The sequence below is a fragment of the Oncorhynchus nerka genome, linkage group LG7 (genome assembly GCF_034236695.1).
Source record: "Oncorhynchus nerka isolate Pitt River linkage group LG7, Oner_Uvic_2.0, whole genome shotgun sequence".
Taxonomy (NCBI): Eukaryota; Metazoa; Chordata; class Actinopteri; order Salmoniformes; family Salmonidae; genus Oncorhynchus; species Oncorhynchus nerka.
Genome location: NC_088402.1, coordinates 50,421,182 through 50,446,863, shown reverse-complemented (window position 1 = coordinate 50,446,863; position 25,682 = coordinate 50,421,182). Strand labels below are relative to the sequence as shown.

At 41.4% G+C, this 25,682-nt stretch overlaps 2 protein-coding genes across 4 annotated transcripts in view; both read right to left on the bottom strand.

The window, feature by feature from the left end:
- LOC115127648 (uncharacterized) overlaps positions 1–4,463 on the bottom strand; it is a 41,419-nt gene extending 36,956 nt beyond the window's left edge. Inside the window, exons 1-12 of one of the 3 annotated variants that reach the window (XM_065020578.1) lie at positions 4,303–4,463; positions 4,146–4,204; positions 3,989–4,069; positions 3,765–3,889; positions 3,013–3,156; positions 2,605–2,703; positions 2,333–2,494; positions 2,094–2,193; positions 1,693–1,913; positions 917–1,073; positions 512–735; positions 104–224 (exon numbers count right to left, since the gene is read on the bottom strand). In XM_065020578.1, the coding sequence (XP_064876650.1) occupies positions 104–224; positions 512–735; positions 917–1,073; positions 1,693–1,913; positions 2,094–2,193; positions 2,333–2,494; positions 2,605–2,703; positions 3,013–3,156; positions 3,765–3,889; positions 3,989–4,069; positions 4,146–4,204; positions 4,303–4,325 (1,516 nt within the window). In that variant the 5' untranslated portion in view covers positions 4,326–4,463. The remainder of the gene's footprint in view (positions 1–103; positions 225–511; positions 736–916; positions 1,074–1,692; positions 1,914–2,093; positions 2,194–2,332; positions 2,495–2,604; positions 2,704–3,012; positions 3,157–3,764; positions 3,890–3,988; positions 4,070–4,145; positions 4,205–4,302) is intronic. The other 2 variants (XM_065020579.1, XM_065020581.1) reach the window with 2 other exon arrangements.
- Positions 4,464–16,348: 11,885 nt separating this feature from the next.
- LOC115132588 (trace amine-associated receptor 8c-like) lies at positions 16,349–17,311 on the bottom strand. Its single transcript, XM_029665331.1, has one exon. It carries the CDS (start codon positions 17,309–17,311, stop codon positions 16,349–16,351), a length of 963 nt encoding a protein of 320 aa, XP_029521191.1.
- Between the last annotated feature and the right edge of the window lie 8,371 nt (positions 17,312–25,682).

Below are 25,682 nucleotides of genomic sequence, written 5' to 3'. Positions count from 1 at the left end.
TACAGTATGGCTAGTTGGGCTTTCACTGCCAATTTCCTTTCAAGGCAATCATTAAACGAGAGAAAACCAGTCAACAGTAGTTTGCCGTAGTCCAGAGACATACCAATGTCCAGCAGTACAGCGTCCACAACGGCAGAGTGAGAGAAAGGAGCGTACTCGGGAAAGATGACCAGGCCGTAGATCAGCTGAAGAGTGAAGGTTGTGACACCTTGTTCAGCCCTTCTCTGTAGTAAAGTTAAAAGCATTGGTCAGCATTGTTGTAACAGAACTCTATTCAACATCAAGTGACAACTAAGTACATACGGGGACTATTAAAACAAACTACATACTTAAAGTAATGTTGCCCTCATTCCTCTAAATCAAATGCATACAACTGCCAAAACAATGGAAACACTTGAGTAAATGAGGGATACAAAGTACATTTGTGCCATTATTTATATTTTGTTGGTGGCCCACTTATTAGGGCATGTACAAATCACTGCGTGTGGCTTTGCATTTAACAGAAACACACCTCCTTAAAGACCACCGGGTCTGAGAAGGGCACCTCCATCCTGAAGGTCTTCAAGGTGTTGTCCGGGGATCTCTGCTCTTGAACATTGAAGCCCCTGGCGTTGCACTCTGCAACAGTTAGCACCATGGTGGGAAAGGTGATGTTCAGCAGCTCCACATCAAGGTTGAAGGTCCCCAACTCAAGCACAAACACTGCCTGCTCAGGAACTGTGTCTAAGGGCGTGTCTGTTCATTGGCAAACAAAGGAAAACATTTTGAAATGCGGTACGATGGAAGTTGACATTTGTTATTGGGTAAGTCCAGGTATTGCCTCCCCGTTTCAGTACATTTTCTTCTGTTTTGTGCCTAATGAACAACCCAGGCATCCCAAATTACAATAGGCACTATTTAACTAAACCAGACTCACAGTTGCGAACTTGTGGAGGCCTGGCCATTGGAGGTGTTGTGATAGGGAAGAGGACTTTATAGCTGGTGTTCTCGTGTGCGACCTCCTCGATCCACAGCAACTCAAGCATGGGCTCAATGGTGTAAGTGACAAAGTACTGGTCATCCTGAATATGGCTCTGTAAGGGAGACGAGTGATGCAGTCAGGCTGTAATACACCATTTGAGTGCAAAAACAGGTAAATGTTCCTTATAAGCCAGAATGTTAAATACAATTATTCGACCACTTGTCTTTTTGCCGCTCGTAATTTAAGACAAAATATCCAAAGGAAAGTATTGGTTACCAGACTTTAGAAAGCTGGTAGGTGTATGGTTGTCAACTTGCATTTCTGGCGGTGTGCATTTTCAAAGCAACTGACACACAAAGTAAACACTTGCGCAATATGTAAACAGCAGCCGAGTGTTGCTTGCATTCAGTTGACAGTGGCAAAGCTACCGGCTCCCTAAAAAGTCAGGTAAACAATACTTTAGTGTGGATATTTGGTCTGAAATTTCAAGCGGCTAACAAGGACAAACTGCAAAGACAAGAGGTAGAGTATGTTTAAGTGTAATTTTATGCAAAATTCACACAATTTTGCAATCCATTGTATATTAGCCTGGTTAAGCAAACAATTGCTCAATAAGAAACATTTTCTAGGAGTTTAAGGGTTACTGCAAAGCACTGACAACTGCTCTGACAAGGGCTCTACAAATAAGACTTAGAAATTAAACAGGAACATTTTACTCATCCAATGCTGACCTTGAAGTAGCCGCCAACCGCCCCCACCGGAATTTCAACAATAATATGAGCCTCTGTGACTAAAACCGAGTAGTTTCTGGCAGCCATTTCCTCAGTGTCCAGCCTCTTAGCGTCAATTCCCATGTACACCTCCAACATGGTGAAGGCATCAGAGGAGAAAAGTGGGTCTATGTGCTTGGGCATGTACCAGGTGATCACTTCTGGAGTAAAGGCCACTGCCTCTGCAGTGAAACAAGAAGCCAAGTGCACATCAAAACAGAACATTTTGCAACTGAAAACTGTGCCATTATTTGGAAAAAGTCCACCCCAAAACATTTTCCCAACTGAACACTACATGAATGTCTTGTCTGGAGCCAACTAAGAACTGGGCTTATAGGATCTTCAATTATTTCACACTCAACCTGGTGTTGGACAAACAGCCGTGGCATCTACTCGAGTAACCAGCCACTTCTGCTCAAAGAAGGTTGAGGTTGAGAGCACCCGCATCGGAACCCCAGCTACCTGTTCAGGGGGCAACCACACCAGGGCCGTGTTCAGTAGGACACACCGTATTAACAATATGTTGCAGAGCTCAGGTAGGGCCACCGTTTCCAAATGTTTGCTCTACTGAACATGACCTAGTTCATGGAGGTCAGCTTACATTCTGGAGGTATGTCTCCTCTGCATTATGAGGGCTTCTTAACACCAGCCGTGTGGGAGTGTTGGCTATTGCATAGCCCTTTCTTTGGACCTCATCCACATTCATGACATTCTTGCTAGGACTAAAGACGACTGCTGTCATTTTGTATCCTGAAGCAACAGCCTGTCTCAGGAAATGGAAACATCAATTAAACAAAATTGTCAACAAACGCACATTGTTTAGCGCCATCCTGTCATTTTGTAGTGAAATTACAGAAACTGAAATATGGCTACCTCAGCTCCCCTCCGGAAGTTGCCGCTCCTTGCTTTCGGGCCCCCAGTGGGCTGTTCGGGGATGGTTTGGATGTCTGGAAGAGTCCTTCTGACAGACACCTAGAGAAGAAAGGCCATTATTCCCTATGCATTTTCTCCCTCCCATACAATAGGAAATCAAGGGCCAGTTCTCAATCTGTCCACTCGCCTCCTTAAATGCATTGAGAATAGGCCAAAATTCCTCACCTTTAAAGTTCTCCTATGTGCATTTTGAAGAGGCGAGTGGAATTGATAGAGTCAAGGCCTCTACGTTGTGTCGCAGAAGAAACGAAACACTGGACAGTTGTAGCTCTAGACAGATCATTTATACAGGCAGTACGACAAGCGCGACTGTAAACATGTCCATTGGGGCATGCTCTGCTCACTTGCCTCCATGTAGTTGCGGTCGCACAGAATCTCTCGGGAGGTCCAGGGGGTGTAGCTACAGGTTTTGCCCACTCTATACACAGGGTCTCCAGTCATGTGGTTTCCTGGCAGCCTGAACTGCATGACCAAGCTGAACATCTTATCATCCTAAAATGAAGGGGGAAGGGAAAAAAGCCATCATATAGCAAAAAAATAAATTCAGGTGACATTCATGCATGTTATAGACTGTGGCAAAATAGACTATATAAATGCAGCTGCCACTGTATTGAAGCCACACTCGTGGAGTAGAGCTCAATAGTTCACATCACTGCAGTCTGTATCAGAAAGTTGGCTGGCCCTCTGAAAGCCCTCCATAAACTTCTGCTGTACCTTACGTCATCTTAGAGGTAAGAGATACCAGACCCAGGGGTGGCTAACAATGGAGATCCTTTTGATATCCACAGAGTTAAGTAAAACTGCTTCAATGTTTCTGGAACCGGACTTATAATAACCTCCATGCGCTAAATTGTATGTATTAGCACCTCAGGCTTATTGAGGATCTTTTTACTGAAGAATGGGTTCAGTTATGTCATTTTTCCATCTAGTGATGCAAATATTGACTTGTATCTTTGTGTATACAGGGCTCATCTGTAAAAGAGCCTGGTCTCAAAGGTATATAAAATGACATTACTACAGTATGAGTTGCAAATGCAGTTATACTGAAATGCAAACTGTCCATTTGAAGTACAAGCAAACACTACAGTTCTTAGGGTTACCATGTTTTGGGAAAAGCAGTTTTGAAGAGAAGCAAAAAACATGGCATTCCCCATGGGGTCAAATTTAAAGCTGAATCCACACTGAGTAGCAAGGCCAGGCGTCAGGTTTATGATTTGTGTGTCATCTGGAAGGGATGGAGATGGTGTGAACACAATAGTTGACAAGCAATATCAAGCCATGAATTATGAAAGGAGAGAAAGAGAATCATAAGAGGCAAACTCACTGAAGACAGCGTCAACCTCTTCAAAAAGAGGAGCGACACTCAAACGAATAACGTTACCAAGGCATTCAGCGTTGAGGTAATCTGGAATAGGAAAGGTTAGTTCAAAAAATATTGTCAAACGCTTAGTGCTTAAATTTGCAATGTGCAAAATACATACTTATAGAAGGTGTCTGTTGTGCTTGTATGCCCACAGCTGCCATCAATAGGCAAAACAACCTGTAAGGCATTTGACAAATTATTATGATTAAAAGGAGGAAGAACACAACTCAAATGTTTGCGTCGCATAAGACTCTCCTAGGCCTGCTACTACTTACCCTGAGCTAAGGAAAAGAATCATTGTAGAACAGATTTGTTCTGATAAAATACACAGCTACAGAACCTGATCTTTGACCCAAAGTGTGCAGCCTACAGCCCAGGGGTGTGCAACTTTTACCCTATGACAAAGGCTTCCCACACTCAGTCACCTGAACCCCAAAGGGCTGCACATGTTCTTTTTATTCCCCTAGCCCTACAAAGCTGATTCAAATAATCATTCAGCTTTGTTAATCTGAATCAGCTGTGTAGTGTTAGGACAAAAACCTAAATGTAAGGCTACTGTTCAATTTTAGAAGGGTGCTCCGCCCTCACTGCTTTTATCCATTCATGTCAGGGGCCATGGACCGGTGCACCTCGGCTCAGGTTAATAGAACTCCCTCATTAGCAGCACAACAGCCTTTCACAGGTGAAAATCATAATTACCCAACCGTCTACAATTGTAGCCCAGACAGAGAGAAAGATATTGGCCTCTAATGGCCAAAATGCTGCATTTGCATGCACTTTCACAATTTGAATGTAGTCAACTGGGTGGGACTACCAACTTCATTGGCTGAGCCCTACTGGTGACCCTGTTGAAGTCATGTCCAATCGGGTCATCAGAAGGGCTCAGACAATTGTGAAGAATAAATGTTACTACTTTAATGTGAAGATAGCCTTAATGGCACTGCCCATGCTGTCACAGACACTATATTGGCACAGATACATAGATGAGTCTTTTATCTTCATATGGCTTCTTATTATCTTCTTGTCCAGAGGTGCCCAGAGTAAACTGCCTGCTACTCAGTCCCAGAAGCTAAGATATGCATATTATTAGTATATTTGGATAGAAAACACTCTGAAGTTTCTAAAATCAAATCATATTATATAGCCCTTCGTACATCAGCTGATATCTCAAAGTGTTGTACAGAAACCCAGCCTAAAACCCCAAACAGCAAACAATGCAGGTGTAGAAGCACGGTGGCTAGGAAAAACTCCCAAGAAAGGCCAAAACCTAGGAAGAAACCTAGAGAGGAACCAGGCTATGTGGGGTGGCCAGTCCTCTTCTGGCTGTGCCGGGTGGAGATTATAGCGGAACATGGCCAAGATGTTCAAATGTTCATAAATGACCAGCATGGTCAAATAATAATAAGGCAGAACAGTTTAAACTGGAGCAGCAGCACGGCCAGGTGGACTGGGGACAGCAAGCAATCATCATGTCAGGTAGTCCTGAGGCATGTTCCTAGGGCTCAGGTCCTCCGAGAGAGAGAAAGAAAGAGAGAATTAGAGAGAGCACACTTAAATTCACACAGGACACCGAATTGGACAGGAGAAGTACTCCGGATATAACAAACTGACCCTAGCCCCCAGACACTATAACAGAACACATATGGCAGGCAAAAACCTGAGAAAAATCCAACCAGGAAGTGGGAAATCTGAGGATGGTCGTTTTTCAACTCATTCCCTATTGAAGACCCAGTGGGATATTGGTCATGTTGCACTTCCTAGATGTCAACAGGCTTCCACTAGATGCCAACAGTCTTTAGAACTTGTTTGATGCTTCTACTGTGAAGTGAGGGCGAATGAGAGGGGAATGAGTCAGAGGTCTGGCAGAATGCCTTGAGCTCGTGACGCTCGTTCACATGAGGGCGAGCTCTGTTCCATCGCAATTCTACAGACAAAGGAATTCTCCAGTTGGAACATTATTGAAGATTTATTTTAACAACGTCCTAAAGATTGATTCTATACATCGTTTGACATGTTTCTACGGACTGTAATGGAACTTTTTGACATTTCGTCTGCTCCTAGTGAACACGCTTCGTGAGATTGGATTTGTTTACAAAACTCGCTAACAAAAGTAGCTATTTGGACATAAATGATGGACATTATCGAACAAAACAAACATTTATTGTGGAACTGGGATTCCTGGGAGTGCATCCTGATGTAGATCATCAAAGGTAAATGAATATTTATAATGTTTTTTCTGACTTCTGTTGACTGCACAATATGGCGGATATCTTTTTGGCTTGTTTGGGCTCTGAGCGCCGTACTCAGATTATTGCATGGTTTGCTTTTTCCGTAAAGGTTTTTTGAAATCTGACACAGCGGTTGCATTAAGCAGAAATATATCTTTAATTCTGTGCATAACAATTTTATTTTCATCAACATTTATTATGAGTATTTCTGTAAATTGATGTGGCTCTCTGCAAAATCACCGGATGTTTTTGGAACTACTGAACATAACGCTCCAAACGTATACTGAGATTCTTTTGATAATTATGAACTTTATCGAACAAAACATACATGTATTGTGTAACATGAAGTCCTATGAGTGTCATCTGATGAAGATCATCAAAGGTTAGTGATGAATTTTATCTCTATTTCAGATTTTTGTGACTCCTCTCTTTGGCTGGGAAAATGACTGTGTTTTTCCTGTGACTTGGCTCTGACCTAACATAATCGTTTGTGTTGCTTTCGCCGTAAAGCCTATTTGAAATCGGGCACTGTGGTGGGATTAACAAGAAGTGTATCTTTAAAATGGTGTGAAATACTTGTATGTCTGGGGAATTTTAATGATGAGATTTCTGTTCTTTTGAATTTGGCGCCCTGCACTTTCACTGGCTGTTGTCATTATCGATCAGCCCTAAGAAGATTTATCTATCTCTATGAGGCAAGACAATTGTCATTCAGGATTAAAAGGTGACTGCACTTCCTGATTTGGCCTTAGCTGTGTTCAAATACTCGCACTAACTGTACTGTTTGTGACATGAATTGAGTATTTAGTATGCTTATTGGTCATAGTATACCTGTATAAATATATCATAGTATACCTGTATACCTCTGGCCCTTCTTTGGACACTGTGTTAACTAACCTCCAGATGAGCTTCAATGCCATACAACTCTCCTTCCGTGGCCTCCAACTGCTCTTAAATGCAAGTAAAAGTAAATGCATGCTCTTCAACCGATCGCTGCCCGCACCTGTCCGCCCGTTCAGCATCACTACTCTGGACGGTTCTGACTTAGAATATGTGGACTACAAATACCTAGATGTCAGGTTAGACTGTAAACTCTCCTTCCAGACTCACATTAAGCATCTCCAATCCAAAAGCCCCATTTACTACCCACCACTGCAACCTATATGCTCCAGGTCATCCACTGGCACCAGGTCATCTACAAGTCTCTGCTAGGTAAAGCCCCGCCTTATCTCAGCTCACTGGTCACCATAGCAGCACCCACCCATAGCACACGCTCCAACAGGAGAATCTCATTGGTCACCCCCAAAGCCAATTTACTTCCAGTTCTCTGCTGCCAATGACTGGAACAAACTGCAAAAATCACTGAAGCTGGAGATTCAGATCTCCCTCACGAAGCTTTAAGCACCAGCTTCAGAGCACCAGCTGTCAGAGCATAGCCCATCTGTAAATAGCCCATCCAACTACCTCATCCCCTTGCTGTATTTATTTATTTATTTTGCTCCTTTGCACCCCAGTATCTCTACTTGCACATTCATCTTCTGCACATCTACCATTCCAGTGTTTAATTGCTATATTGTAATTACTTCGCCACAATGGCCTATTTATTGCCTTTACCTCCCTTATCCTTTCCTTATTTGCACACACTGTATATAGACTTTTTCTACTGTATTATTGACTGTATGTTTGTTTATTCCATCTGTAACTCTGTGTTGTTGTATGTGTCAAACTGCTTTGCTTTATCTTGGCCAGGTTGCAGTTGTAAATGAGAGCTTGTTCTCAACTAGCCTAACTGGTTAAATGAAGGTTAAATAAAATAGAATTAAAAAATACTATGGATATATTTAGTATGCCAAATGTTCCAGGATGTCATACTAAATTCGTCAAAATATGAGGAATACATGATGAGGACACTATTTCCGTACTTTAGGGCCAATAATGTAATTCTTCAGGACACATATTTCCGGAAAATATGCAGTTAGCGGATACAAATTCATTGCTTTAACTAATTATGCAAATATTAAGAAAAACCTTTTTAAATAAGTTAACTTACACGTTATATTGGCTGACAATTTGTTGACTGGTCTTACGAACCACATTATCAGTCAGTATGTACCGGTATGTTGTTAGCTAGATACCTAAACGTTAGTTGGCTACTTATAGATAAAACTTGACAGTATAATAACTATAGGCTATCTAACTAACTACCCAATGTTTGACTTGATTATTCCCGTCATTCTGAGCTTAGCTAAATGGTATAGTCATTGTGCGTTCTCAATGGACATTCGAGTGCTTTCGTAAATTCGCTCTGGCTGTCTACTCTGCTCTGAATTTACAAACAGACAATATGACAACGCTCTGAGTTCATGCGCGCATTCTGGAACTCCTGATTGAATTTAAGAACACACCCGAAGTCATATAATGTCTAACCAGTAATTTGTTATGCTAGATAGCTAGCAAGAGGTTGCATAGCAACAGCATCAACTTCCGGTAGACAGGTGAAAAGCTAGTACGCTCAATTGAAAGCCTACTGTTCGTTTACAGTATACTAAAATGAACTAATAATATATAGTATTCAGTATATACTCATTAAGTATGTAGTATACAGTATGTTAGTATGGGTATTCAAGCACAGCTCTTGTTTTTCATCAATGCTCATTAAGAAATGCTAGCGGCCATGACTGAAGGCAAACAAGAATTGTCTTGGGGGTGTGGTTTGATGTGGGTGTTTCTTGGATGTGTTTTTACCATTCAATTGCAATAAACAAGTGCAGTAGTGAATACGTAAGGTAAGCCAGCTTTGCTGTAGAAAACAACGTTTTGAAGTTGAGGACTTCTCCCGATGAGCATTGATACCAGAGCACGCTCATTTGGGCTACAGTTTGAATCACAACGTACCAGATGAGTGCGGAATCTGACTTTGGACATTGAATTATTATTGTTTAAAAAATGTTGTGTTCGATCAAAACATTGGGTTTTGGAAGTGAATGTAGTGGTGCGTTTGGTTGGTGGATCTGCACATCTGTAATGAGGTAGGCTGTGCAGGTAGCCCAGATGAGAGTACGTCTGAGATGGATGAAGGTGAAAGGATCAGTGATGAGTCTACCTACAAGACTGTACACATTTTTTGGTGGAAAATTTTCGGAAAAGGAGACGAGGGTGGATTTGCCACAGATGGGGACATAGATGGAAGGGGAGAATCTAGAAGAACAAACAGGCAGGGAGAAGAGGTACAGGAGTACAAAGTAGTAGTGTTTTTTTTATCTGAGACAACCAGTAAAATGTTACATCTGATAAAGTTGTCAGATGTACAGTGGTTCTTACTTTTGAAAGTTTTGAGCTTATGCAGCCACCGTTTGTGGTAGATGGTGGCATATTGTGGTAAATTGCGTCTTGGCTGACACTTAAATAACGTGCAATAGAATTATGCGGAACCACACAAGATGTGCTGCAGGATGCCGCAACATTTAAGCTTATACAGTTCCAAAAAAGGACCGCAAAAACAAACGAAATAGGTTGTTCCAACCTGTAAACGAACAGTATGCTTTCAGTCGCGTGTACTACCTCTTCACCTGTCAACCGGAAGTTGATGATGTTGCTATGCAACCTCTTGCTAGATAGTTAGCATAACAAATGACTAGTTAGACATTTTACGACTTCAGGTGTATTCTTCAATTCAACCTGGAGAACCAGATGGGCATGGTTTGCACATTTGGTGCTATTCCATTGGTTCTACTGTGCTCGGCAAGCTCAATTAAGTGTAACAAATACAGAACCCAAGTCTGATGGCTACCTGTCTTTTGCTCCCCCACCTCCAAACACTGAACCCCGGGCAGCTGACCCTGAGTGACCCTGCCTGTGGTCCCACCTACAGTGACGATCGCTTCGCCTACTTCCACTTCACTGTGAACTCCTGTGGCACCACCAGGAAGGTAAAATGACTGTTACCCTGAGGTGATGGGTACTGTGTATTTATGGACTGTTTACTTCTGTAGGCTGTAATAAGCAATTCCCCTCTACTACATAGTTTATCAACAATTCATGCTGTATGAGTGCATTACGCATCACAATTGTAGCTATTAGCTGTTATAGGGTGTTTTTTTTTCCTTCACCAATTGCTCAATACTTTGTATACAGGGAAAATGTGCCTCTACTATCAGTGTGTCCACTCCACTGCTTGAAGTTTACCCTATTGAAGTTGCATATTTCCCCTATTGAAGTTGCATACTCTTTTAAGGTTAAAGGTTTCCTGCTACCATGTGGTCAACATCACTCGCATATTGGCCTTCCTGACAACAAGCCTTTTGCAGAGACTGGGACGGTTCAACTAATGTTCAGAATGAGACTAGTTCAGGGTAAGCGTGCACAAATTCAGAATTTCAACTTGACCCCTAGCCTCTAAAAGAATCTTGGAAGGTCTCCTTTACAAAACCATTCCCAAAAATGATAGCCTTGTGATATATTACTCTTGCGTTCTGAGATCTACAGGTGTGGCTATGTAGTAACGGTGAGGAGCTGATTTGGGAATTTGTCAGAAGCCTCTGGGGGGGGGGGGGGGGGGGTAGTAGTGTTGGCTATAAATGGCTAGTGTTCATCGGGGCACAACAGGATATTATAAACAAGATTTTCTTAACCTGTTACTCCTACCCCCTACTTTTTCGAACATTCTGTTAAAAATCGCGCAACATTTCAGCACCCTGCTACTCATGCCAGGAATATAGTATATGCATATGATTAGTATGTGTGGATAGAAAACACTCAGACGTTTATAAAACTGGTTAAATCACGGCTGTGACTATAACAGAACGTGCGTTTCATCGAAAAGTGCAGGAAAATCTGATCACTGAAAATGGGAAAATATATCCATGCGCCACTTCAACCCATTGTTAAACGTGAACCACATTAAATGGTTAATGCAATCAAGGTTTGAGCTTTTCAGTGTGTGTCACAAGGTGGACATTTCTCTGTCCCCCTAAGACACGACACGTTGACTTTATATAGTGTACCAAGAGATTGCCTTTCGCTTACAGCCATACCAGCCTGAATACGCCCGATCTCGGAAGCTAAGCAGGCCGACCCTGTTTAGTACTTGGATGTGAGACCGCCTGGGAATACCAGGTGCTGTAAGTGTTTTGCTCCAGCAGAGGGTTCTCTTGTGTCATGCGTGGAGCATGACCCCACCTTGTGACACACACTGAAAAGCTCAAACCTTGCTTGCATTTCCAGACCATATATTTCACTCTTGTGGGGGGGGGGAAGAGGGCATATCCTAGGTTCATACTTATGACAACATCATGGACTAGGGCCTTTTATTTATCACCCTAATAATGTTGTGTCTTTTTATTGGACTAAATGCAGTTTGTTAGTGCTTCCCTGCCCTGCCCAGATCAAATCATGGACAATGCGTTTACCTCAAAATCTAGGCAGTGCATTCAGCATTTGTTTTTAGGCTAGGAGACTGTCAACGTCTGTAGTCCATTAGGGCCCTGTAAAATCCCCTTCAATGTTTTGACTGATTGCCCCCCCCCCCCCCCCCAAAGGGAAGCAACCGGAAGTGATTAAATTCATCCTAAAAGTGTTTTGATATACATAACCTGCAATTTTAAAAATCACTGCATTCAACCCAGTATAGATCAGTCAATTCTAATATAAAGACTTAAAACTCAGGATTCCATAAGAGCCAACCCCAATGTAGATATGTGCCAACCGGAAGTGCCTTAAAATGGTGTCATAGGTGCTGTTTCGAAGGGTTAAAAAGGTCAGATCTTTTTAAAACTTCATATGTGTGATTAAACAACCCTCATGAACTGTAAATCAGTCATTTTTCCCAACAGATGTCAAAGAAAAGCTCTCTCACACACACACACACACACACACACACACACACACACACACACACACACACACACACACACAGCAAGGATGGAGTGACAAAGTGCGGTGCTTAAAGACACAGAGCCTGCAATGACATTTCCATATTCTCAAGGCCGTGCCGAGTTCAACGAGATGCCCCGCTTGACCGTAGCTCACTCTGAGTGCAGCGACCGTGAAAAAAGTAGGCCCAAAATGAAGCCTGGCCCTAAATGTCATTTGCTTTTGGGTGACAGTGAGAGAACCGTTAGGGTGAGAAGCACAATTCGACCTCAGGTACCTTCCTGAGGTACTCCCGATCTGTGCAAGCCTAACCTTGACCGTGTGGCACTAACCCTTAACAGTAAATCCGTTTTTTTTTTGTCTCACAGATTACAATGACATTTCTCCTTATAGGAATACATTGACTGCTCCCCAAAATTCAACCTAGAGCCTATGTGGGTTAATATTGCCTTATGAACCTGCCTTCGATGACAATCCATCAGGCCACTATGAGGTCTACCTGTGTCGATTCTAAGCTTCCTGGAGCAGCCGGAAGTGGTTAAATTAACCCAAAAGTTATTTTTAATGGACATAACCTGCAAATGTGAAAATGACTGCATTCAACCCTGTGTAGATCAGTCAGTTCTTAACATAACTTACTTAATAACATAACATACTTTAAACTCAGGATTTTGTAAGAGCATACCCCAAGCAAGATATGTGTTTATTTATAGCTTCCTGTGCCAACTGGAAGTACCTTTAATTGGGATCTCAGTGTCTGTTTTTAAGGGTTAAAAAAGTCACATCTTTCCAAAACTTCATACGTGTGACTAGGTAACCCTCATGAACTGTAAATCAGACATTTCTCTCAACAGATGTAAAAAAAAACCTCTCACATGCACACACATACACACAGCAAGGATGGAGTGACGAAGTGCGGTGCTTAAAGACACACAGAGCCTGCAATGGCATTACCATAATCTCTAGGCTTTGCCGAGTTCAATGAGATACCCCGCTTGACCATAGCTCGCTCGGTCTTAGCACAGTGACCATGAGAAAAAGTAGGCATAAAATGAAGCCTGGCACTAAGTGCCACAGGGTTCAAATCTCGGGCCGACTCTTTTCTCTGTATATATCAATGATGTTGCTCTTGCTGCGGGCGATTCCCTGATCCACCTCTACGCAGATGACACCATTCTGTATACTTCCGGCCCGTCCTTGGACACTGTGCTATCTAACCTCCAAACGAGCTTCAATGCCATACAACACTCCTTCCGTGGCCTCCAACTGCTCTTAAACGCTAGTAAAACCAAATGCATGCTTTTCAACTGTTCGCTGCCTGCACCCTCACGCCCGACTAGCATCACCACCCTGGATGGTTCCGACCTTGAATATGTGGACATCTATAAGTACCTAGGTGTCTGGCTAGACTGTAAACTCTCCTTTCAGACTCATATCAAACATCTCCAATCTAAAATCAAATCTAGAGTCGGCTTTCTATTCCGCAACAAAGCCTCCTTCACTCACGCCGCCAAACTTACCCTAGTAAAACTGACTATCCTACCGATCCTCGACTTCGGCGATGTCATCTACAAAATAGCTTCCAACACTCTACTCAGCAAACTGGATGCAGTTTATCACAGTGCCATCCGTTTTTGTTACTAAAGCACGTTATACCACCCACCACTGCGACCTGTATGCTCTAGTCGGCTGGCCCACTGGCTCCAGGTCATCTACAAGTCCATGCTAGGTAAAGCTCCGACTTATCTCAGTTCACTAGTCACCATGGCAACACCCACCCGTAGCACCCGCTCCAGCAGGTGTATCTCACTGATCATCCCTAAAGCCAACACCTCATTTGGCCGCCTTTCGTTCCAGTTCTCTGCTGCCTGTGACTGGAACGAATTGCAAAAATCGCTGAAGTTGGAGACTTTTATCTCCCTCACCAACTTCAAACATCTCCTATCTGAGCAGCTAACCGATCGCTGCAGCTGTACATAGTCTATCGGTAAATAGCCCACCCAATTTTACCTACCTCATCCCCATACTGTTTATATTTATTTACTTTTCTGCTCTTTTGCACACCAATATCTCTACCTGTACATGACCATCTGATCATTTATCACTCCAGTGTTAATCTGCAAAATTGTAATTATTCGCCTACCTCCTCATGCCTTTTGCACACAATGTATATAGACTCTTTTTTTCTACTGTGTTATTGACTTGTTAATTGTTTACTCCATATGTAACTCTGTGTTGTCTGTTCACACTGCTATGCTTTATCTTGGCCAGGTCGCAGTTGCAAATGAGAACTTGTTCTCAACTAGCCTACCTGGTTAAATAAAGGTGAAATGAAAAAAAAAAAAATGAAAATGATGACCGGTTAGCTGAAGACCGCTAGCAATGGTTTGCTGACTGATAGCTGGTAGTTAGCTGGCTAGCTTCAGTTGAGGGGTTCCGGATCCGAAGTAAATATAAATACTTTAGAAATTAAAGCAGATCCACGCTACATTGGGTGATGCGGGTTGCAGGAGAGTATTTAGAAGTTGAGGTTTAGCAAAATGTTTTAAAAGATATGCGAAGAAAAATATGTAAAAAAACGATATATACAAGGGACACGACACGACAAGACGTCTGACTGCTACGCCATCTTGGATTCAGAGTGTGTCTGACAAATAGTATTTGTCCCCACGATGTAACTGAGACCAAGTCTACCTCAACTTGAAGAAGTATGGTTAAAGATTGTAACCCCTTAAACTTAAAGTTTAATAAAATGAAGTATTTGGATATTGGTTCCATTACCCTGTAAGCAGTCTATGAACTGCTCTAATGAGTGACTGCAATCCACACTTTGGTTTTGGTAGTCACTGCCAACAAACAAGAATGTCTGTCATTTTCAGACAAAACATATTACTTCCTTCAGCACACTACTACAAGTGTGACTGTTTTGGAATAAAATGTTCAATATATTTCCTTTAACATCCTCTGTGTTGTGTGCTTATTGTTTACCATTGATTTGTTATAGATTATTTTGAGACCTTAAGTAGCATCAGGTAGTATTGGAATGTCTACCAATGGCATGTCCATCTTTTTGTGATACATTAAACCGGTCACTGTTCAAAACATTTATAGAGTATTAGAAAGTGTGAATAGTCCTCCCTTTAGATTAGGGACTGCAAAATGACTTTACTAATGATTAGTAAATGTTACCTATCTGTATATTCATTCTGACTCCACAAAAACTGAGAGAGCTACTCTTGGGTGACCCCTGACCTGGCAGCAGGGATGTAGGGATTAAATTTGTTTTATTTTACCTTTATTTAACTAGTCAGTTAAGAACAAAGTCTTATTTTCAACGACGGCCTAGGAACAGTGGCTTAACTGCCTGTTCAGGGGCAGAACCACAGATTTGTACCTTGTCAGCTCAGGGATTTGAACTAGCAACCTTTTGGTTATTAGTCCAACACTCTAACCACTAGGTTAGCCTGCCGCCCCGGATGTAGTTAGAGTAGTGGTAGTGAGAGTAGTGATAGTCTTCATAACCAGTATGATGAGGTTCAAGTGTCTTCTGCGGTCTCCTGCGCTGTTGTGTTGAATCATTAATGGATATAGTAGTATTTACACATTTGAGAATACCTAGTTTATTAACATTTCATTAAAAGGGGTGTAATGATTAATACATGGTGAGCAAACTGTAAATGACTTACAAATGGTTTATTACCGAAATTATAAAGTGTTACCCATAATTGGGATGTTCTTGCATTTTACCCTTAACTACTTACACATACACCATTGAGATAGACTTGGATGTTATCTGATATCATGCAGCATTGTACATTTCAACTGTACTACACTTGATAAAGACGTCTTGCCTCAATTGAGCCACTAGAGGGAGATGTTAAACAACATATGGAAGGACTCATGACGTCCTCAGAATGTACTATTAGAATACCAACTATTTATCATTAAGTAACACGGAACAACCACAGCCTTAGGTATTTGGAGTACACAATCCACAATGACTGCAATGTCTTTTATAAAAAAGCTTATGCCTTCTTCTGCCTTCTCCAAGTCATTCTATTCCAATCCAGACAAATCATTCTGTATCAACACCACATGTATCTATCATGACAACACTGAGATAAGTAATGGCTGTGTATTGTAACATGAAATAAATACAACAATTGTAGAACAAAACTATAACAAACCGATGTTTGCGAACTAGGGAATCATATTATAGGAACTACAAACGTCTTATCTTCAAAGTTAAAATAAGTTTAGCTGTCACTTTGAACCATGGATAAAAGAAAGCATAAATTATTGGATTAATTAAGGAATTAACAAGTGCCAGATAACTGGTGAAAAATGATATTAAATGATTACCTAAAACAGAAAAAACAAAGTAAATAAATAGAGATGGAATCCAAGAAATGAGATAGGTGAAAACAACAATACCTAGAGTTTTTGCTGCTTTTGTCTCAGACTTATTTGCTGATAGTGTTTTAAAACCAGACACACTGGCAGCCTCTTTTGAAAACACCTTTCTGGCCTGTGATCTGGCCACCACAAAGATTTTCAAATAAAGTGTTATAATAATAGAGCAAGGGACAATCATTATAAATACAACGTAAATTATATTAACCCATGTTATACCTTCAACAATAACACATTCTGTCAAACACCTACTGGGTATCTGTACATTTACAAAGTTTTTTATAATAACAGCATCGTATATGATACAACAACACCAGGTAATGGATATACAACAGATAGTTCCTGTTATTGTTATTTTAGAGTGGTACAGTAAGGGATCACTCACAGCAACATAGCGGTCAATAGATATCAAGACCAAATTGCCAAGCGATAAAGTAGTACATAAAAAAGTAATGTAGAATTGAAACACACAGAAATATCCCCCAAAACCCCAGCATGATTCCATTACTGCTACAGTCATTACTGGTATCACAATCAGTCCCACCAGGAGATCTGACACAGCCAGAGAGAGGATTAGCAGGTTGGTTGGAGTGTGGAGCTGCTTGAAGTGAGAGATGGAGATGATCACCAGTACGTTCAAAAATACTGTAACTGCTGAAATCAATGAGAAGAAGATGTACAGTGTTATGTAGATAGATGTCGACAGCAAAGCCTTTCTGCAAGAAGAGTTTCTGTCTTGAAAACAGTATTGATCATCTTCATGTTTCTCCATTTGTATTAAAGCGTAAAAATGCTGAGGTCCTGCTCCTGTTTGGTCTTGTGTGTGACCCTGTCAGGTCCGACTTCTGAAAAACTCTGAGCTTTGCCTCTCTATTTATCCTTGAGTTACTGACAGAAACTCCCCTACCCCGGGGTCTCTTTGCGCACACACACACACACACACACACACACACACACACACACACACCACCAACAACACAATATACACAAGTGAACACACAAATGAAAAAATGTTTGGATAAACAAATAATTTGTGATAGCATGATGACGTGATTGGCTGTTGCTGTGCCCAGCTAGCCTGTCCTTCAGCCTTACTGATAGTTAGAGATGAGAGAAAAGGTACAGTTTCTCCAATCCAATTCAAATCAAATCAAATGTTATTTGTCAACAGCGCTGATCAGGTGTAGAGCTTACAGTGAAATGCTTACTTACAAGCCGTTAACCAACAATGCAGTTTTCAGAAAAAAATAAATGTTAAGTGAAAAATAGATAAGTAAAAAATAACAGTAACAAATAATTAGAGCATCAGTAAAATAGCAATATCAAGGCTATATACTGGGTGTGCCGGTACAGAGTCAATGGGAGGGGTAATTAGTCAAGGTTAGTCGAGGTACTTGAGGTAATATGTACATGTAGTTCGAGTTAAAGTGACTATGCATAGATAATAAACAGAGAGTAGCAGCACCGTAAAAGAGGAGGGGGGCAATGCAAATTGTCTGGCTAGCCATTCGATTAGCTGTTCGGCTTTGGGGTAGAAGCTGTTAAACAGTCTTTTGGACCTAGACTTGGCAGTCCGGTAACGCTTGCCGTGTGGTAGCAGAGGGAACAGTCCGTGACATGGGTGGCTGGAGTCTTTGTCAATTTTTAGGGCCTTCCTCTAACACAGCCTGGTATAGAGGTCTTGGATGGCAGGAAGCTTGGCCCCGGTGATGTACTGGGCCGTACTCACTACCCTCTGTAGCGCCTTGTGGCCGGAGGCCGAGCAGTTCAAAATACCAGGCAGTGATGCAACCATGCTCTCGATGGTGCAGCTGTAGAACTTTTTGAGGATCTGAGGACCCATGCTAAATCTTTTCAGTCTCCTGAGGGGGAATAGGCTTTGTCGTGCTCTCTTCATGACTGTCTTTGTGTGCTTGGACCATGATAGTTTGTTTGTGATGTGGACACCAAGGAACTTGAAGCTCTCAACCTGCTCCACTTCAGCCACGTCGATGAGAATGTGGGTGTGCTCGCTCCTCCTTTTCCTGTAGTCCACAATCATCTCCTTTTTCTTGATCACATTGAGGGAGAGGTTGTTACCCTGGCACCACACGTCCAGCTCTCTGACCTCCTCCCTATAGACTGGCTCATCTTTGTAGGTGATCAGGCCTACCACTGTTGTGTCATCGGCAAATTTAATGATGGTGTTGGAGTCGTGCCTGGTCATATGGTCATGCAGTCATGAGTGAACAGGGAGTACATGAGGGGACTGAGCGTGCACCCCTGAGGGGCCCCCTGTGTTGAGGATCAGCGTTGCAGATGTGTTGTTACCTACCCTTACCACCTGGGGGCGGCCCGTCAGGAAGACAATTCTGTGCATTATTAATGGAGAAATATATTATGGGTGATGATTTGGTCACTTAAAGGTTTTTCAACATGGGAAATAGGATAACTGTCCATACTAACTGTTTTTGGTGATGTCAGTGCTCAATATGGAACATAATCCACAACCTCAGGAAACGAGATGGCAAGTCACATGTCACTTGGCTGGTGTAGGAAAGCTAACAGTAAGGAAGTTGATGAGATGGCATAACTTTATTGTGTACACGCTTATAGCACATACAATCAGAATTTGTAGTGGGATTCCATAGGAACATTCCATAGACATTTAGAAATGTCCATCTGAACTAAATTATGAACCACACTTCTTCAAGTCGAGGGACACTTTGTCTCAGTTACATCATGGGGACAAGTAATTTTTGTCAGACATCAGAATAACCAAAATGTATTCTGACCCAATCACCCATTGATGTGTTTTTTTTACGTGACTAAGAAATGTGATTTCCAGTTTGGTTCAGTTGTATCGATCAGTGATCTCAAAAGCACTTCAAGTAATTAGGGGCAGTTCAAAATGTACTGGAAATATTTTCATTGAACCTCCCCTTGTACTGTAAAAACAAATGTACATACCCTCCACACTTATTGAATTAACTCTAAATAATGCTTTGAAACGTGGTTATCGACATTGCCACTTCAGCATACTTTTGTGGCACAGTCGATGCCACACAGGGCTACGGGCCAGAAGGTTGAGGGATCACCGACCACCACGGACGAGCTCAATCTCCTTGCATGTTTCATTAGGCCTACAACACGATGAGAGCTGGCTGCAGGCAATTATAATCTAGAGGAATATTAGATATCCAACATTTTAATGCCAATCATATAAAATACATGGAATGCAAACATAAGTTTTCACCAATAGTTTTCTGTGCCAATGCATCACACAACTAAAAACAAAGCATACCGACTTCGGGTGCTTCAATATCATGGTATGCATTTTCAACATCACAATAATCAGACTTTGACAATAGTGACAATAGCGAAAAACAGAAAATACATCCGTCGCATTAGCATCGAATATCCCCCGTGATTTGCAACTTTTCAGGGAAGTTAGGAACAAAAATACACAGGCAGTTAAGAAAGTTAAGGCTAGCTTTTTCAAACAGAAATTTGCATCCTGAAATGCTAACTCACAAAAATTCTGGGACACTGTAAAGTCCATGTAAAATAAGAACACCTCATCCCAGCTGCCCACTGCTCTGAGGCTAGGAAACACTGTCACCACTGATAAATCCACTATAATTTAGAATTTCAATAAGTATTTCTCTATACTTTCCACCTGGCTACCACTACGCTGGTCAACTGCTCGGCACCCTCCACAGCAACCCGCCAAAGCCCCCACAATTTCTCCTTCACCAAAATGCAGATAGCTGAAAAATCTGGACCCCTACAAATCAGCCGGGCTAGACAATCTGGACCCTCTCTTTCTAAAATGATCTGCCGAAATTGATGCAACCCCTATTACTAGCCTGTTCAAACTCTCTTTCGTATCGTCTGAGTTTCCCAAAGATTGGAAAGCTGCCGCGGTCATCCCCCTCTTCAAAGGGGGTGACACTCTAGACCCAAACTGCTACAGACCTACATCTATCCTACCCTTTCTTTCTAAGGTCTTTGACAGCTAAGTTAACAAACAGATTTACCGACCATTTCGAATTCCACCGTACCTTCTCTGCTATGCAATCTGGTTTCAGAGCTGGTCATGGGTGTACCTTAGCCACGCTCAAGGTCCTAAACGACATCATAACCGCCATCGATAAGAGACATTACTGCACAGCCGTATTCATCGACCTGGCCAAGGCTTTCGACTCTGTCAATCACCACATTCTTATTGGCAGACTCAACAGCCTTGGTTTCTAAAATGATTGTCTCGCCTGGTTTACCAACTACTTCTCTGATAGAGTTCAGTGTGGCAAATCGGAGGGCCTGTTGCCCGGACCACTGGCAGTCTCTATGGGGGTGTCACAGGGTTCAATCCTCGGACTGACTCTCTTCTCTGTATACATCAATGCTGTTGCTCTTGCTGCTGTTGATTCTCTGATACACCTCTATGCAGACGACACCATTCTGTATACTCCTGTATAATTCTGGCCCCTCTTTGGACACCTCCAGACGAGTTTCAATGACATTACAACTCTCCTTCCCTGGCCTCCAACTGCTCTTAAACGCAAGTAAAACTAAATGCATGCTATTGAACCAGCATCCCGGAGTCACCTCTACACTGTTGACATTGAGACTGGTGTTTTGCAGGTACTATTTAATGAAGAATCATCAAAAGTCGTGCTATAAATTCTCGGACAACCCAAAGATTCCTAGATGCCCTTCCAGACTCCCTCCACCTACCCAATGACGTCAGAGTACAAAATCAGTTAACCACCTAACCGAGGAACTCAGTTTAACCTTGCACAATACCCTAGATGCAGTCGGACCCCTATAAACTAAAAACTTTTGTCATAAGAAACTAGCTCCCTGGTATACAGAAAATACCCGAGCTCTGAATCATGCTTCCAGAAAATTGGAAAGGAAATAGCGCTACACCAAACTGTAAGTCTTCCGATTAGCTTGGAAAGACAGTACCGTGCAGTATCGAAGAGCTCTCACAGCTCTCACTGCTCGATCATCCTATTTTTCCAACTTAATTGAGGAAAATAAGAACAATCCCAAATGTATTTTGGATACTGTGGCAAAGCTAACTAAAAAGCAGCATTCCCCAAGAGAGGATGGCTTTCACTTCAGGAGTGATAAATTAATGAACTTCTTTGAGAAAAAGATCACGATCATTTGAAAGCAAATTGCGGTCTCCTCTTTAAATCTGCGTATTCCTCCAAAGCTCAGTTGTCCTGAGTCTGTGCAACTCTGCCAAGACCTAGGATCAATGGACACACTCAAGTTGTTTAGTTTTATATCTCTTGACACATTGATGAAAATATTCATGACCTGTAAAACTTCAAGCTGCATTCTGGACCCTATTCCAACTAAACTACGGAAAGATCTGCTTCCTGTGCCTGGCCCTTCTATGTTGAACAAAATAAACGGCTCTCTATCCACCGGATGTGTACCAAACTCACTAAAAGTGGCAGTAATAAAGCCTCTCATGAAAAAGCCAAACCTTGACCTATAACAAAAAAAAACTATCGTCCTATATTGAATCTCCCATTCCTCTCTAAAATTCTAGAAAAAGCTGTTGCGCAGCAACTCACTGCATTCCTGAAGACAAACAATGAATACGAAACGCTTCAGTCGGGTTTTAGACCCCATCATAGCACTGAGACTGCACTTGTGAAGGTGGTAAATGACCTCTTAATGGCATCAGGCCGAGGCTCTGCATCCGTCCTCGTGCTCCTAGACCTTGATTTTGATACCATCAATCATCACATTCTTTTGGAGAGATTGGAAACCCAAATTGGTCTACACTGACAAGTTCTGGCCTGGATTAGATCTTATCTGTCGGAAAGATATGAGTTTGTCTCTCTGGATGGTTTCTCCTCTGACAAATCAACTGTTGATTTTGGTGTTCCTCAATCCTCCATTTTAGGACCACTATTGTTTTCACTATATATTTTACCTCTTGGTGATGTCATTCGGAAACATAATGTTAACTTTCAATGCTATGCATAGATTTGGTCATTGTGTATAGTGAGTAGTTGTGTGTTGTGTGTCTTGGTCTGTGTACTTGAATCTTGACTAGAACCAAAAAAAGTGGTCCTATGATTGAGCGTAGTCTGGCCCAGGAGTGTGAAGGTGAACGGAAAGGTACTGGAGCAACGAACCGCCATTGCTGTCTCGAACTATCAAAGAATCTTCTAACTGATTCTTTGATAGTTCGAACTCCAGTATCTATTGCAGGCTCTGTATGTCTCTAAGCCCCACACTGTGTCACTGCCCATTAACTAATCCTTAACGGATTAGTCTGAACACGGCGCAACTGGATCTTTAACTTAAAAAAAAAAATCTTTAGCCATCACCAATTGTACATTGCACTAATTCTCATTAATTACGATAGATACATGGCTGGTTCTTTTTTTCCTGACACCGTAGGTTCATGTACTTTGACGTGAAGCGGTCAAATTAGCGCTTAACTTCTTATGGCTCCAGGGGCAGTATTGAGTAGCTTGGATGAAAGGTGCACAGAGGTGACCATATTCAACGGCCTGCTCCTCAGTCATAGTTGCTAATATTTGCATATTATTATTAGTATTGGATAGAAAACACTAAAGTGTCTAAAACGGTTTGAATTATGTCTGTGAGTTTAACAGAACTCATATAGCAGGCGAAAAACCTGAGAAATTCCACCTCCTGTTTTTTTTCTTCTGGAGGTGGCATATTTTCAACCAAGCTCTCATTGAAATTACAGTGAGATATGGATGGGTTTTCACTTCCTACGCCTTCCACTAGATGTCAGCAGTCAATAGAACTTTGTCTGATGACTCTAATGTGAAGGGGGGTCGATTGACACAGGAAATAGTCACCACAGCCATGAGTGGACCAGGCGCATTCACAGGGGAAGGACTTGCGTTCCACCGCTCATCTGAAGTAATTCTAATTCTCCGGTTGGAACGTTATTCAAGATGTATGTTAGCAACATTCTAAAGACTGATTCAGTACATCGTTTGACATGTTTCCACTGACTGTTACGGAACTTTGGGACATTTCGTCACGTTATAGTGGACGCGCTTTGTAACTTTGGAATTGTTTACCAAACGCACTAACCAAAGTAGCTAATTGGACATAAATAATGGACATTTTCGAACAAATCAAGCATTTATTGTGGACCTGCGATTTCTAGGACTGCATTCTGATGAAGTTCATCAAAGGTAAGGAAACATTTATCATGTATTTTCTGGTTTCTGTTGACACTAACATAGAGGCTAATTTGGCTAATGTTCTGAGCGATGTCTCAGATTATTGCATGAGCTGCTTTTTCCGTAAACTTTTTGAAAAATCTGACACAGCGGTTGTATCTAGAGGTGTATCTATAATTCCATGTGTATAACTTGTATTATCATCTACATTTATGATGAGTATTTCTGTTGAAACGATGTGGCTATGCAAAATCACTTCATGTTTTTGCAACTAGTGAATCTAACAAGCCAATGTAAACTCAGATTTTTTTTATATAAATATGAACTTTATCAAACAAAACATGCATGTATTGTATAACATGAAGTCCTATGAGTGTCATCTGATGAAGATAATTCAAGGTTAGTGATTCATTTTATCTCTATTTCCGCTTTTTGTGAATGCTATATTTTGCTGGAAAATGGCTGTGCTTATTGTGGTTTGCTGGAGACCAAACATAATCGTTTGTAGTGCTTTCGCTAAAAAGCCTATTTGAAATCGGACACTTTTGTGGGATTAACAACGAGAATAGCTTTAAAATGGTATGAGACACATGTATGTTTTAGGAATTGTAATTACGAGATTTCTGTGGTTTGAATTTTGCGCCCTCTATTTTCACTGGTAGTTGTCATATCGATCCCGGTATCGGGATTTCAGCCATAACAAGTTAATGAACATTTTTACCTTTAATCCCAGAAAATGGGCATTAACTCAAAAAGCGTTGAGGCCTCGACATCATCATGTTTCTGGGGTAACAGCCCATTTGGCCAAACCCGTGCTCACCGAGTTTCGTTTTTCAAGTCTTTTCCCATTAAGGAGAAATGGCCATGTCACGTTGGTGATGTTTTGTCAATATACAATAAGCAGCACTCGCCATCTGCTGGAATTTTCCTGAACAGCGGGAAAAAAAATGATAAAACGCAAAACAAATGTCCGAGAGACTTAATTCGATGACTTCCCTGTAGATCTGGTCCTGGGGCACGGCTCCAGGACGTCGGTCTATTTTAAAAACATTTGCGGACGTCTAGTAAGGGACTGTACATTTGTGATATGGAGATCCTCATCAATCATACAGCAAATGCCGAATAGTGCCCTTCATATATGAAAATACCCTAAAATAAAAGGTGACATTCTATAATGTCGCCTCATATTAAACATTTGATCTCATATCCAAACTGCTGGAGTAAAGAGCTAAATTTTTAAAAATGTTTTCCTTCAGAGTGAAACAGAGGACAGGTATTACTTTCAGTATGTACAGTGGCCAGAGTAAGGCAGAGTAATAACATGATTTATTCTATACTGAACAAAAATATAAATGCAAGATTTTACTGAATACAGTCATAAGGAAATCAGTCAATTGAAATGAATTCATTAGACCTAAAGATCTTCAGTTTCACATTTTGCATTTCAGGGCTGGCTTCTAACGCTTGCCATTAGTTTTGAATTTTATAATAGCTAACTTGTTGGTTTCAACTAGAACCTTACGAATATGGTTCTTTAACTGTCCCTTTTTGAAACACATGTTGAATTTCCAATAGTTTTTAATTATTTTCAACTTGATGTTTATTTTGGAAATAACCCAACTCTACCAGACAGTTGAGAAGTCAGGAGGGTCATACCAGCTATGCCATTAAGGAATGGCAATTTGCATAGCATTTTTACTAATTTCAACAATATTACAAAAATGACTTGCTTCCAATGGCTTTTACTCTGTTTTGTTCAAATTGAATGAGGACTGATGTCAAATATGTGTTAATTGAATATGTGTGTATGAAATTAATAAATTTTCAGGTGGTGTTGGTTTTCTTACATTTCAATTAATCCAGGTCCTTCCACCATGTTTCCACCATGGTGTCACGTCCTGACCTTAGTTCCTTTTTTTGTGTCTTTATTTTAGGTTGGTCAGGGCGTGAGTTGGGGTGGGCATG

Coding starts and splice junctions, on each gene's coding strand:
- LOC115132588 (XM_029665331.1), bottom strand. CDS start 17,311: ATGGAGAAACATGAAGATGATCAATACTGTTTTCAAGACAGAAACTCT.